We start from the raw sequence: 15,005 nt of genomic DNA, 5'->3' as shown, positions 1-15,005 counted from the left end.
TAAAACAGTATGCAGTATGAGCTGTCAGACAGAGCCCTGGTGTTAGTGATACATGAGCAGAGGCCTGGCGTATGGGGAGTAGAGTTCATGTGTTTTTGTCTCAATCTGTAGCCCTTGCTAGGCCTTGACTGACAAAAAATAAAAATCACTGGACTGCACTTTGGAAAAGTCGTCCTTCTGTCTGACTGGCTTCCATCTGTCCTAGAAGGTCCCGTACAACCACTGTGGAAAATATTAACTGCTCAAATGGAAAGTTCATTGGAATGCAGTTTACAAATCCAGTGAGAACATCACCAAGACGGTATATATACACATTTATTATTGGTCTTATTGCAACTCCAGGTTTTTGTAGACTTTCACAGATCAATTAGGATTAATTTGCATCTCTGTGGAGAAACTGGTTCAATTATCTGCTCCTGCTGAAGTAAACACATTTATCTAACAACAGCGTGTAGATGGTGGACCCTCAACAGCTGCCCCCCCCAGCAGGGCCTGTTGGAGCCCAGCACTACAAGACTGCAACTGTAAAAACAAAACAGAAAAGCTAAATTTCCCGTGATAAAGATGAAATATTCCACCTTTTCTGAAGGCAGAGATGATTTTGCAACAGATCATATAAACTATATTTTGAACTGGCTTGCTGATTTCTACTAGAGAAAGAGAGTAGCACCTACTGGACCTTTACCCAATCAGGAGAGTTGACTAACAACAGTTGTGAGGAATATCTGCAGTTGTACTGAGGGTTTCTGGCTGCTCCATGCCTATATTGTAGTATTACTGCAGTCTTTTTGTTTTGTTTTGCTTTGTTTGTTCCAACTGTAAAAGTGGTTGTGTAACGCCTCCTGTTAACCGAGCTGGCAGGCAGATAATTTGCAGAACGTCTATTGTCCAAACACTTAAAATGGCATTTTACCCATTAATACCCAAACACCGCACCACTTCCAAGCCCTGATACACAATTTTTAGTGTCAACACATTTGGCAAATCGTCATCATCATTGTCATCATCATAAAAATAACAAAACATAAACATTAAAAACAGACAAGTTCAGTTCACATCAAAGTAGAATACAGATATTATATCTTTTCCCACAAAAGGTTCATGTTACGACTAGCTTGAAAAAAGAAAGAAAACATCACCATGTTATACAAGAGTGTGTGTGTGTGTTTTCACTATGAAATGTTGAAAGATTAGTGTGTATGTTTTATATCTGCTCAGGTTGTCTGTCAGTGTGTGTGTGTGTGTGTGAGAGAGAGAGAGAGAGAGAGAGAGAGAGAGAGAGTGTGTAAGCGTGAACTTACATTAACAAGCAACATATCTTTCAGTATCAACACAGGAATCCTCAGCCGCCCTCCTCCATAAAAGAGAAAAACCCCACATCACATCAGAATCGTTTGCATTCCCAAAATAAGCATCCAAAACCATCACCACGTACGAGTTTCTGCCAGCTGGCCACTAAAAGTCTCAAATTTTTCATTGAAAACAAAAAAAAAGAACAAAAGAAAATAATATTTTAGTGTCAACTATATATATACTATATATTTATATTTTTGTTCTTTTATACCAACCGAACATATGGTATATTATGTGTTGCGGTGATTATGGTCCCTGGCAACATCATGAAAAGTACAATGATCAAAATAAAGACACTGATCCCCCAACTTCATCCAGCTAGTGTGTATGTGTCTGTGTCTGCTTCATACTGAATGATGCTCTTTGTGTATTTCTTGTGTTTACATGTAGTGTGTTACAACATCCGTGTGTACATGTCACACACTGACGCTTCTTTTTGAATGGTTGAGGCATTGTAGGCATAGTTTAGAGTGTTTAGTTTGTATGTAGTGTTGTTGCTGTTAGTGTGTATTCGATAATGTGTATGCGTCTATGTGCGAGCGCTGGCGCTCTGAGGGTAGACAGTAAAGTAGGCCTTCACCGTGTGTCTATGCGTTAGCACTGATGCTCTGTTTGTAGACGGCGTGGTAGGCGTTTCGCAGCAGGACGTAGGGGAAACAGGACTCCAGCAGGTCCATGGTCAGGAAGGGGGACTCCTGCACAATCTTAAGCACAAAAGACAACACAGGCAGACTGTTAACAGACTCTTGTTGGGTCTGGTGTGAAAGCTGTCAGTCCAATCTGGACCAAATGAACCGGACTGCAGGTGTGAAAATGCCTCACCATGTCCAGCAGCAGGTACACAGATTCTCTGTTACGCGTCGTCATCTTGTCCGTCTCCTGGCCGATCTTCAGCAGGCTGGACGAGGCCAGCTACGAGACACACACAGAAAATCTGTCAAATTTGTCTTTTGGGGAACTTCTAAAATTTCGGCAACATATACAAGAGGATTTGACACGACAATAAGAAAATCTCTTTTCATCTTACAGCCAGGAACTCTTTGAGGCGGTCCTCTATGCTCCCCTTGTGGATGGTGAAGAGAGCAGCAGCGATCTGGTTGATGGCTTTGGCCAGGCAGTGGATGTTGTTGCAGTGGCCTGTAGGGGGCAGCAAACACACACTGCTAAGCAAGAGGACATGAACACATCATGTGTAACCCAAAGTCAATTAACTGACATGAGAGACTTCAACAGCAGAGAAATTCTCCAAAGTAGAAAAACCTGCAACTACCAGTGTTGTGGGGAAAGTACGGTTGTATTTCTGCTTTCCGTGCTGCCGTTGTGTAAGCATGTGAGATGCATATTAAGTATGTGAACATAAAACGTGTGCATGAAATTGTAAGTTTTCAAAATGGTTCCGTGGCTGCACTGGCGCCTTGTACTGAGAAGTGCTGTCAGAAAACCAGTTGCTGGCCAATATGCAGTCTGCATACTAACAATGGTGGAGCCCATTACAACTCATTATCCTTTTCAAATGTCCCTTATTAACAATGGCGCCTTTCATTTCAAGGTTGTTATAAGGCAGCGTCTTGATAATTCATCCCTGAGTGACAAACCTCTTTGATACCTTATCAAAAGGCTCATTTAACAACAACAGTGTGTCTCTATTCCACTGAATGTCAGCTTGACTCAAATGAACAAATCTTTTTACTGAAACACATTCAACAAATAAGGTTAAACAGGTCACACTGAGAAAACCTGACCTTTAAAGATGTATCAGTAATTTAATAGTTTAAAAGTGCACAAAACAAACATGATGATACGGCTCTGGTGCACACAAACGAATCAATCCGAGGGCACAATGTCGAGATCATTTGCATGCAGAACAGTCCCGTGGCACCGACGCATTAAATTATGTTTCAAAGTATTTGCTCCTGCACTGCTCAAAGGCTCTACGCCACAACAAAAGGCTCGTTATTTTCATTATTTATGGAAAGAAAGTTATTACAGGCAAAAAGGGCAAAATTAGATTATGCCACATGCAGCGCGCGCGCACACACACACACACACACACACTGTAGTTTGGATAGGAGAGCTGATCTACAGCACAGAGCAGTCTGCAGCTTTTTCGTGTTTTCTCCCCATTTTCATTCCAACATCATGTGTGCAATAACAAAAGAAACAGAAGGTTTACAACCTGTCAATACGGAAAACAACAGCGTGACGTCTTACCTTCTATGGCGGGGCTGTACTGTGACATCACGTTGCTGGCCAGCGTTGGCAGGGAAACCGCCACAAACACCATGAGCAGACAGGCGATCTTGTACTCCTCCTCTGGACTGATGTTCTCTGCACAGACACAAACCCTCATCACATGTAGGACTACGCAACACCTCTGGCTTCATCGAGCTGTGCAAGCGATGCCATTTTGTTAATGAGCAAAGGTGACCTTTACGTTTCTGTTCCTCTCAGCCTTATTCAGACACAGACGCTATGTTCACACAGTGAGCAGAGGGAGAGCATCAACGGGACATGAGTGCAGATGATTGTAAAGGGGTGCACGTCTGAGCTCAGTCTGCGTGTGTGCTGCGTGTCTCACCACTTTTCTGTGAAGACAGAGCCACCACCAGAGCTGGGTCGATCTCGCAGGGTAAACCCGCAGCTGACGACAGCTCGTACACGTTCATGGCCACCTGCAAGCAGACAAAAGGGGAAGGTGACGTCACACTGACATCAAGGCGAAGAAGTTATTCCATCCTTATGTGTTTGTTAGCGTGTTTAACCTTCATGTCCGTCTCTCTGGGAATGTGGTCTTTGAAATCCTCCACCGAACTGACCAGGAAAGGAATGTGACAGGATAGCACCTGTAGGGGGCGAGAGTCCCGTCAGAAGGCGACGCAGCCTCAGTGCTCGGCAAGAAATATTCACTTCACAAAAATGTGACATTCATGGTGCTTCGGTGTTCATTTAAAACTCTGGTATGTTTGTCCTTTTGAACTGAACAGGTTCATTCTCTGATTGGCTCCTGTGTACAGTCAACAGTTTACTTTCCATCCCTATCCACCAATTAGAAGAATGTGAGGTGTGTCTCTTACATCTCTCAGAGCCTCTTGAGCCAGGGAGCGGAAGGACAAGATGACCCCGATGATGGTCATCCTCTTCAACACGCTGTCCACAGCTGCACACACAGCGACAGACAAACCATACGTCAGTGAAGCTATAAATGTCAGTCCAGTCAGTGAAGTGCAGCACATGCAGTGAAAAGATGGCATCAACAATTTAGTCGCCTTGTCAAACGAACCCAAGCTTCTGTGTGTGTGTGCGTGTGTCTGTGTGTGAGATTACAGGTGAGTTTCTTGAAGAGCGCGGCCATGTGGTCGGGTTTGTCAAAGCTCGTCCTCATCTGGGTCAACACCTCCATGTTTTCTACCACCAGTTTCTAAATGGAGCCAAACACACAAACAGTTTGTGTTAAATCCGACTTCATGTTCACATCAGTGGAATCATTCTTCACGTTTGTATCATTTGTTTAATTGTTTTCAAGGCCATCATCCTTTCACACATCCAATTAAATGGAGAGCAGTACCTGTGGAAAAGGTTCACACTGTGTTTGGTTTGAGTGTAGGACTTGATGAATGTACCTTCAGCTCAGCGACCTGCGATGAGATGTGCCACATCAGACTCTCACTGAGGAACTTCATCCCGTACGGACCCAGCAGCTCAGACAGCGAACGCATCTCTGTGAGAACACACCCGTAAGGACAACAAACACGATTAAAACTGACGTTTTCAGCTGAACGCTGCAGTCAAAACAAGAACGTCCATGTCTGAACGACGTTCTCCAGCAACGTTACGTGCACACCGTGTGTGTGTGTGTGTTTTTACCGGAGATGTCAGAGTATTCCTCAGCATTGAAAGTCAGTTCGTTCTCTGTGGGCAGGTTGACGAAGGCCTTCATTGCAGGGAAGTAAGCGATGTGTCCGTTGCTGACCTGACGGAGCAACGTCTCCAGGTACCTACACACACACACACACACACACACACACACACACACACACACAGGAACATCACCTTTTCTAAACGCTAAACCCACAAGTGAATTTCATGAATAAATCTTTAACTGCGTTGCTAAATGGGATTTTAATTGATCTGTAAGGAGTTTCAACACATTATGCTCACTGAGTACAGTGATTCACCAGTTTGGAGGTGTTTATTTATTTATTTTGTTTGTTTGTTTTTGCAAACGTAAATGCAACAATCCTGCAGCTCCTGCACACAAATAAGCAAAGTCTGGTGATTTAGCTGTTTGTGCTGTAACTTTCTTAACAATAACAATAAAATGTGATTTCTTTCCGTACAGACAGACAGTTTTATTAGTGGTTTTAATAAAAGAGCTTCAATCTGTGAACGAGGAGGCATCGTCTGATTCCACGTATGCTTTGAGGAAATGGAACTTATTTTTATAACTTATTATTAAACGCACCAGTTTGTGTACAGACTGGTGATGGTGGGCTCCCCGTGGCTGTCCAGGTGCTGCGTCTGCTGCAGGAGGACGTTGTTGAAGACTCGGGTGATGTCGATGGTGACGTAGTTCTCTATGGACTGGAGAACGGTCATGTAGGCCCGGACGCTGGTCAGCAGCTCACTGGGCTTGGCTATCTCCTGAGTAGCCTGGTTGTACATGGTCATCCCCACTATGGACCTGCACACAGAGGGGGTTAAGATGTCCAGAGGTTAAAAAAAAAAAACTTGATAAGATGGAGGCTGCTTTGTACCGGACTTTGACAAAAATGATCCTCAACGTTAAGTCTTTGTGTTAAGTGTGTGCTTACACTTACTTGGTAAATCGGATCTCCAGGTGCGAGGTGAGGTACTCTCTCGGTGTGAACGTGTGTTCCCAGACCGCCAGGTTGGGAACATAGTTGATGGAGAAGCAGAGTTCAGATAACGCTGTGTGGAGTTTATCCAGACTGGAGGAGGGAAAAAGGTCAAAATGGACTTGGTAAGAAATGATGAAACTTTTAATGATCTGTGTGGGGATGATAACACACCAACAGTTTGAGCTCTTACTGACAGGATGACTCCTGCTGCATGAACAAAGAGGGATGTTCAACGGGAATTCAGTCAAACAAACAACAAAAACCGTTAATAATCCCGATAAACTCAACAGTAATTACTAATTAAACAAAGAGAAAACAAAGGACAGAAGGAGACGGACATGCGGAGGAGTGTTTTGCTTTCTGTTGCATTCACTAACTTGGTGACCAGTAGTCTGTTCTTCCTCATGCTCTCCACTCCTGGTTTCTCTCTCTCCGGCTCTCCCTTCTTCCCCGTCGCCTTCTTGCTCTTCTTGTTCACGGCTTGGCTGATGGTTTTCGCACAGTGCTTAGGAAGCAGCTGCGACAAAGAAAAGTAGAAGAAGATAAAGAAAGAAAGAGACAGGTGGGGAAGGATAAATGGAGAAAGACAGATTATTATTCATGGCCTGGCTGATGTTCTTAGAACTGTAGCCTTTTCTTAAAAAACGCAGGAAGTTAAAGTAATCACTGATTTAAGAAGCTTTGTAACGACACGCATCATCAAAAGACTCACAACATTATCGTGACGGCATGTAATATTATGCAGCAGGTATAAATGGCCATGTGCTTCCAGCTTGCTGCTCTGCCAAATCTTGTCACATCAGAAAGTTTGTTAGTATGACAAAACCTTTAGGACTTGTGTGTGCACTGACAATGTTGTATAAGTTCTGTATAATGTTGGAAATGTTAGGTTGTTTCCACATTTACATACCAGCTGCTTCCTAATGAGGCTTGCTATGGGCCCCTATTTGTATGTGGCTCTCAGATCATGAGGACATGCTGTCACTGAACCTCTCACAGAGTGGCGACGCTTAAAATTCAGAGCACTGCGCTCCTCAAGTGTTCGTTCTTCAAGGAATAGTTTGACATTTCAGGAAATGCACTTGTTCGCTTTCTGGCAAAGAGCTAGATGAGAAGATCGATGCCACTTTCATATCTGATCAATAAAGCTCAGAATATTTCTCGGCTGGGACCTGTTAGTCGCTGGAGTGTCCACCGGTTGCCTGGCAACCGGTCAGAGCCAAGTTACAACCGGGCACAAAATGTCGGACTGTCATTTTGACACTTTGGTTTGTGTGCAGATTTATGTTCACTTGTGAGATTTACAAGTGCAGGCAAATGTAACCGCTGGGCAGTGCAAAGCCAGCTGTTTCCTCTGTCTTACATCAACCACTGAGAAAGAAAATTACAGCTCAAACGCTGAGGTATGAGAGAGGCATCAATCTTCCAACTCTTGGCAACAGACTAATGACATGTCGAACTATTCCTTTAAATCGGCTGCCTGAGTGTGTGTTCCCACCTGGTCGCTGAGTGTACATTGTTCAGTACAGATGTCAGTGATCAGGTTTCTGGCCTGCTTAGCCATCTCATCCAGAAACATGTTACACAACGACAGGCTTCGGTCCCCTATGTGGTGACGCTGTGGAGACAAGAACATCATGACATATCATCATCAAGTTCCTCAAGAATGACAGTGTAAGTGTGTGTGTGTGTGTGTGTTTACCTCCTCAGGACAGAGCTCATGTGTACAGGACATGAAGTGTGTGCACAGCAGAGGGAAGCAGATGGAGTGTCGGCTTTGGGAGGGAAGCTCCAAACACTGCTGGAACATCTTTTCAAACGCACGGCTGTAGAAGCTACAGGAGAGACGGATAAAAGCAGGGATGTCAAATCATTCACTCGAAGTGAAGTAAACCAGATCGAATCGTCTCGGTTCAGCCCACACATGAGCCCGATTTGATTTTGTGATTGCATGCACAGGTTAGTGTGTATGTCTCACCAGAAGATGGACAGGTCTGACGTCTCCACCAGCATCTCCACCAGAGAGTCCACCATTTTTGTGTGGAAGATGATGGTGTTCATCATTTTACCGAGCTCCTTGTGATCGGCTATACCGAGACTGGCTTTGGAGACGCTGGTGTAGGCCTACAGAATGGAGAACATTCAAAAAATTACAGAAAGTACAATGAAGAGATCATTCTAATTCAGAGTCAAAGATCTTTGTATTGATCAGCACTGCCAATCTAGATTATCAGAAAAGTATGCGTTCAGTAGAAAGCCACAGATTTGTGTGCACACCTGCAGTCTGAACCAGTCCAGCCTCATGCCTCTGAAGTCAAACACCTCTCCGTCCTCCACTGGAACAACACAACACAAACGATTCAGCACCTTATTATTAAAACCTCGGCTCCTGACTTTGGATCTCACACACACACACACACACACACTTCTGGTAAATAACATATGGCCAGTTAGCTGCATCACAAGCCTGATTAAAACGAGTTAAATCCCTGCATGTTCACTATCAACACTGCAATACTGCTACTTCTCCTTTACGTTCTGTTTTGACACAGGAAGTAAATGTTTACCTTGTTTGACGCTGAGAGAGGTCATAGTGTTGACAAATGAAGACATGATTATAGACTCATCCTCTGGACACACAGACAGGTTCTGTCAAATAAAGACAAGATGGAGAACCAGTCATAAAGACAGTGCAGTGCAGTGTGGGGAAAATGTATCTTCTACAGCTTTCAGCCGAGACCAAGTGAACGTACATCTGCAAAGATCAATGGGAAATAAGACAACATTCTGATATAATCAGCACCTTCTCTGTTTTTAATGTTCCACTCTTACAGACTTCAACATTGTGGGCAGTAAAGTTGTGCTGTAGAACCACTGCAGCCCTGCTTGTGTTTAGACACCATGTGTCACATGTTTTCTGAGCTCCGTGTGTGTGTGTGTGTGTGTGTGTTTAAAGCGCATGCACACCTGAACCAGTTCATTCAGCACCACAGCATCAAAACCGGACAGGTACTGGACGTAGTATCGCTGCATCACGGGGCCGTACTTCCTGACGTGAGCTCTGAGCTCCTCCATGTAGAAGATCAACTCTGCTATGTGCCTGCAACAAACACACAAGCACACGTCAGCAGACCTGAGACACAAGCAGCCAGACAGACGATTGTGTCGCTGTGTGTGTGGGTGTGCACCTGCTTGCATGGCTATACAGGTGTGTAAACGTGTGTGCGTTTGCGTACTTGTCTATGAAGTCGTCTGTGCTTTTCTTCTGGATGTTGTCTGCATGTCGAAGCAGCCAGATGATCTCGTCACGGGCAAACGACAACGCCATGAACACGAATAACGCCTAAGCGGAGGCAGAAAGAGAGAAATGTGAAGGGAAGTGGAGAGAGACATATTTAAAGAGAGAAAATGTCTAAAACTCCCATAGATAAAACAACAAGAGCAGCCACGTTCTCATAGTCTGTGAACCGAGTGTGCAGTCACTCAAGCCTAGCAAATGCAATCTGTTACACATTCATGAGGGTCTTCGTATGGCCGGAGGAAATCACAGAAGACTTTAAATTGGAAAAATCTGCCTGTCCCAACAAATTAATGTTGCATTATTTAAGGTGGCACTGTCGTGCTTTAAGGTGGTATTGAACTGCATATATCCTTTCGTAGTGAGTGACAGCTGTCTTGTTTATACTGTTTGTATTTATTATTGTAATGATGTTTGTTCGACAAGCTGGTGGTTTATTTGTCTCACCTTAGGACCTAGTAGTCCAGGCTGATCGGCTAAAACAGTAGCCAACTCCTTCAGAGCTGATCGGAGAAACTTGCGTCTCTCTCTGTGCATTGAGCCTCTGCAGAGAGACAGAGGAAGTCAGTGCACCAAAACCACACAAGCACCGAGATTTAATTGTATTTTGACACTTTCAGGACAAGAGGACAAAAGTAAGCTGATGACAGTGACAGCAGAAGAATGAGAACGAAGATGAAAGCGGAAGACGGAATAAGTAACGAGGATAAAAGCAGAGATGAGACTGAGAGCGGAGGGAGAAAAAAACGAATGAGGGATAAAGATAAGAGGAAGGTAATGTTTCCGTGTGAGACTCCCTGACAGAGAGACTGAGGGCCAGATGCCGAGCAGGGAAGATGGTTAAGGGTGGGAAGCAGAAACAAAGAAGAGGAATGTAAATGAATAAAACAGAAATGTGGGCAGAGAAATAAACCATAAAACATGGAGGGTTTTTATTTAGCGTGTGGGGAACAGGCAGGAATACGATGAAGGGATTAGTCCAAAGATTATGTACGTACGCGTGAGACAGGGCCTGTTCCTTGCACTCTCTGATGTCATTGATGCGCTTGTTGTACCTGGAAAACACACAAGCAGGAAAAAAAGCAAAAAAGTACTGAGCAAGCAGATACTCGTTGGTTATTAAATGAATCATTATTAAATGAATCATTATTATAAGTGCATTAATGTCCGGGCAGGAGCCGTTTCTAGAGCTCAGTATATGTAGGAGACCACATCGGTCCAGCAGGTGTCACTCAGGGGGCAGGTGCTGCTGGGCGGAGGAGCACAATTGGTTGATGCTATGCTAGGCTACACTATGCGTCTGTATTGGGGAAATGTTTGGCTGCCTGTGTATCCTTACTCTAAACCCAAAAGATATCAAACTTCACATTTCGGAGGCAACAGGTATTTTGGATTTGCATGTGAATCTCATGTCTGTTCATAGGCATCATCTTCTTTAGATGCTCTCACCCTCTGATGTTCACAAACAGATCCTCTGCAGCCTTGTGGATGTGGAAGACTTCATCCCTGAACAGACAGAGGCAGGTGGAGCTCTGCAGAGCCAGTTTCCACAAAGACAACGCTGCTGCGTCGCTGTTCAGCACCGAGTGACACAGGATGAAACCAACTGGAAAGGATCAGAGAGGAGTGCGACATGTGAGCAGGCTCTAACATGGCACACAGAAGGTCCAAATCCTGTCTCTACACTACTTACAGACAATCCACTTCTCCATCGTGTCCAGGGACAGGTATTCACATGGCATCTAAAGATGGAGACAAAAAAAATAGGCAAATGTAAAATGCAAAAATAAATGTTTCATTTAAAACATTCCTCCTTAGATCGGGATTAAAAATGAAGCGTTTCAGTGTGGTTGTCATCATACTAACAGTGTCTGACTGTGCAGGATTGAGCATGGTGGAGGGGGCAGAGATGAGAGAGAGCAGCTGGGCGTTCCTCCACTGGTCAGCAGACAGATTCCTCCTGGGGTAGACCATCTGAAGACTGATCAAAGCATCTGAGAGGGACTGCAGGAGGAGAAAGACAGCACAAAGGAGGGATGAAGGGACAGAAGGGAGAGGAGAGGAATAAATGAAATAAAATGTTAGGTATTGTTGTGACAATGACACATAAGACAAATTATTGCAACTTGCATTCCAGTTGATCACCGTGTTGCATCAGTCAGCACAAACAAGGTTTCATCAAATTATGTTATTTTCCCTTAAAGTCAGTGGATATTTAAGCTCGCAGCTGCAGAGCAGGAAACTGTTCCACTCCGGCTGACTGATCTGAAAGTGCACTGCAGGCACTATGGCCACTGTGCCTTTCTAGAAGCAAGATTAAATCTTTTGTACACACTGAAAATCATTTTGTAAACCCTTCAAAGTTCACAAAGTTCACGCCATTTTAATGGGACAGTCAGTGTTTGAAGGGAATTTGAAGAGAACATAAAAATATTCCACTGAATATGAACAGTTTTTCTACCTTTCCATGTGGAACAAACTCCTCCATCATCTTCTTCAAAGGGTTCTCGTAATCCACGATCATCTGGCCCAGCCTGGGGTACTCCCGGTCACTACGACACACACAAAGAGCCGCAGTTAAAACAGACCTTTGAACCACGGATGGTTCAGACGGTTTGAGCCCTGCTGTGGCTCTTCGATGTGTGCGTTCCAGTCACCTGGCTCCATGCGTCATCTCATGGGCGTAGTTGTACAGTCCTATGATGGCTTTCCTCTCCTCTATGCGAGAGAGTATTGTCATCAGTGTAGTGTAGGTCACCACCAGGTCCAGGTAGTTCTTGGTGAGGTCAAAGTTCACCGTCTGACAGGAAATGAAGGCATAAAGACAATTTTTCTCAATGCAAAAATCATGTGAACCTTAAATGCAATTCCTCAAGGGGTCAATCTCCATCAGACCCCCTTTTCAAAATGTCCAGCTTCACAGCAGAAATAATAATGTTTACATCCACGTACAAAAAATGGTTTTGGTCTCTATAGCCAATGTCTCTCTGCATGACAACTACATGTGGGGAGAGTTTTTATATAACCGACCAGTTTAAATTATATTACGTCTTAAACTTATGCATAATTAATGGAATGGCCTGAATAACACAGTTAATACCTCTGAGAGCGCCAATACAAGCTGCTACTGTCTGAGTACAGGCAGAATTTATTGTTGTTGCACTGGATTACATTAGATTTTATAAATCTTATCCTTTCCTATTAAACTGGAGTGTATTTGTCAGTGTTGTCCTTCATTGCACTTACAATATCGAAGAAGACCTGGCAGGCGTCGATGGTGTTCAGCAGCTCACACACATGGTCCTGTTGATAAAGGATTAGTATTAACACCATGTAACCTTCCACAGCATACTGTGTGTGCATGTGTGTGTGTTCCTACCTTGAATTCCATGACATCCACAAAAGTAAAATAGTAGAGAGCCAAGTTCTTCAGAATCTCTGACTTTTCCTTCTGCAGCTGAGCCAGCTGTTGCTGTAGAAACGGTGCACAAAGTTACTGAAAAAGCTATGGAATTAACAGCAAATAACAATATGTCTATCAGTAAGACCTGTTCCCTCTGACCGCAGCAGTAAAGACAGTCTGTAATCGCTTACTGTGGCTACTGTACTGTCCTTTGGGCTTTTTCAGTTTTGTGCGACAGAAATTCTCCAGACAGATGCTACATTAATGAACTAAATATTCACCTCTCCAACTATACGCGTGGTGTATCAAAGTCACTGTTATGACAGATGATGGGACTGGTGGTCTCAAAGCTTTTCAAACAGAAACACAACCAGATGTCCTCATGTTAACTCATGGCCGACATCCAACACATCTACAATAAAATCCAGTTATGAGGTAAAGTTTATTCTGCCCTTCACAAATGAATTAGTTTCTCTTAATTGTGACTGAACTCACAGCGAACCGATGTAAAAGGCATTTTTGCTGAATAGTTCAGTCATGCTGCATAACTTTAGCTTTTCTGTGTCATCTGGGAGAGAAACAAAGAGATTAAAAAATTAAAAATGTATTACAATAAGTCATTTGACTTTGGTAGAACATTTTCTTCTTTTGAATATTTCCTGGGACACTTCAACTGTATGGAATAATGCAGTGACATTATTCAGTTAAGTTTCATTAAGATTTTATGTTTTCATTTGCTTAATTAGAAATTTGTTTCCCCGTCTTTTAATGAACTAATTGTCTGTGTTTGGAGACAGAATCAAAATTAAATTCTGGGGTTTACAGATTTTTCAAATGTCACTTGTGTTTGTTTGTTTCACAAAGAATATACAAGAGAATAAAAACGACAGCAAAATCTGACTATCAAAGCCAAGCCGGACAATTCACCCAACAGCGTCCTGACTGAGTGGTGCATTTAAAGACAAGAAGTGAGACGTGAAATTCAGGAAGTGAATGACGCTTCAAAAGGACAAAACCTCCTTCTGTACCTCCACAAACCAGCAGGTACAGCTGGAGCAAAGTGTTTTCAAAACCAAGACTTCAGCTCAGTTTGAAAAGACTGTTGCATCAGTCTTCCAACAAAATGAAACGTGTGACAGCTCTGGCTTCAGTTAGCGAGAAGCAGCTTCTATTTACATGACAGAAATGACATGTAAATTTAACCCAGCCCCAAAACTGAGAGCATTTCAGGTCACAACAGTAAGGAGATTCAGTGGAAAAAAGTTTAAGAAATGAGAAGTGGCCAAAGTGTGAGACACTGCTGCTGCACCAAGGAGTTCAAATCTTTGTTATCTGCTCTGTAACAGTCCTTAGTGCAGACAGTCAGCCCCACACTCAAACAGCCAACCAGCCATCCAACCAACCAGCATCGGCCAGCCGGCACAGCAGGCAGTTCAATAAAGCAGCCTCACATTCGCTCAGTGGATGAAGGATAGAAAGTAAAAATGCTGCCAGCAGGGAAGAGAGGAAAGCAGAGCAAAGCAAAACACACTCCAAAAACAGCTTTAAAAACATGTACAAATAATTACATTATTACAAAACTCAGGTACATGAACTAAAATACAAAATTTACAGAAACTTAGATACAAAAACTTACCAAAAAGCACAAGTCCGGAATAAGCCAAGTTTAGCATGCAGAACACAAACAAACACAGAAACAAAGCAGAAAACAACGTAAGAGACAATTTTAGCACAGTTATACTGAATAAAGCAGTTAGCTAGAAACACACACACACACACACACACACACACACACACAGCTGTTTGCTAAATGACACATCCACATAAACACACAGGCCACAAGCTATGAGCTAAGCTAACGATTAAAGCTGAGAGACACATCTGATGGGCGATGACTCAGTCGAGTTCACACAAAATAACTGGACACACACACACACACACACAAACTGTAATAATAATAAGTCCTAATTAAAAGATACCACTTGTGATGTGAAACTACTTGCACAGTCTTGTTAAAGACTTTCGTACAAGCATGACAAACTATGCAGGTTGGTGGATATGTGGCTCAACAGTGTAAACTACACACAAAAAT

At 43.3% G+C, this 15,005-nt stretch overlaps 1 protein-coding gene across 2 annotated transcripts in view; it reads right to left on the bottom strand.

Annotated features, from left to right (window-relative positions):
• Nucleotides 1-297: 297 nt before the first annotated feature.
• Nucleotides 298-15,005, bottom strand: part of nckap1 (NCK-associated protein 1) — a 25,573-nt gene continuing 10,865 nt past the window's right edge. Inside the window, exons 3-31 of one of the 2 annotated variants that reach the window (XM_046401151.1) lie at nt 12,890-12,982; nt 12,757-12,813; nt 12,168-12,310; nt 11,972-12,062; nt 11,377-11,514; nt 11,204-11,252; nt 10,960-11,116; nt 10,509-10,565; nt 9,958-10,054; nt 9,449-9,555; nt 9,180-9,312; nt 8,780-8,861; nt 8,490-8,548; nt 8,191-8,336; nt 7,915-8,047; nt 7,711-7,830; nt 6,590-6,729; nt 6,171-6,302; nt 5,816-6,034; nt 5,218-5,348; nt 4,974-5,071; nt 4,678-4,771; nt 4,428-4,510; nt 4,116-4,196; nt 3,932-4,025; nt 3,565-3,681; nt 2,381-2,490; nt 2,176-2,265; nt 298-2,057 (exon numbers count right to left, since the gene is read on the bottom strand). In XM_046401151.1, coding sequence (XP_046257107.1) covers nt 1,941-2,057; nt 2,176-2,265; nt 2,381-2,490; nt 3,565-3,681; nt 3,932-4,025; nt 4,116-4,196; nt 4,428-4,510; nt 4,678-4,771; nt 4,974-5,071; nt 5,218-5,348; nt 5,816-6,034; nt 6,171-6,302; nt 6,590-6,729; nt 7,711-7,830; nt 7,915-8,047; nt 8,191-8,336; nt 8,490-8,548; nt 8,780-8,861; nt 9,180-9,312; nt 9,449-9,555; nt 9,958-10,054; nt 10,509-10,565; nt 10,960-11,116; nt 11,204-11,252; nt 11,377-11,514; nt 11,972-12,062; nt 12,168-12,310; nt 12,757-12,813; nt 12,890-12,982 — 3,168 coding nt within the window. In that variant the 3' untranslated portion in view covers nt 298-1,940. The remainder of the gene's footprint in view (nt 2,058-2,175; nt 2,266-2,380; nt 2,491-3,564; nt 3,682-3,931; nt 4,026-4,115; nt 4,197-4,427; nt 4,511-4,677; nt 4,772-4,973; nt 5,072-5,217; nt 5,349-5,815; nt 6,035-6,170; nt 6,303-6,589; nt 6,730-7,710; nt 7,831-7,914; nt 8,048-8,190; nt 8,337-8,489; nt 8,549-8,779; nt 8,862-9,179; nt 9,313-9,448; nt 9,556-9,957; nt 10,055-10,508; nt 10,566-10,959; nt 11,117-11,203; nt 11,253-11,376; nt 11,515-11,971; nt 12,063-12,167; nt 12,311-12,756; nt 12,814-12,889; nt 12,983-15,005) is intronic. The other variant, XM_046401152.1, reaches the window with a different exon arrangement.

Source organism: Scatophagus argus, chromosome 10 (genome assembly GCF_020382885.2).
Source record: "Scatophagus argus isolate fScaArg1 chromosome 10, fScaArg1.pri, whole genome shotgun sequence".
NCBI classification, from domain to species: Eukaryota; Metazoa; Chordata; class Actinopteri; family Scatophagidae; genus Scatophagus; species Scatophagus argus.
Note: the sequence above shows the minus strand (reverse complement) of the source record. Positions and strands in the feature narration are given on the sequence as shown.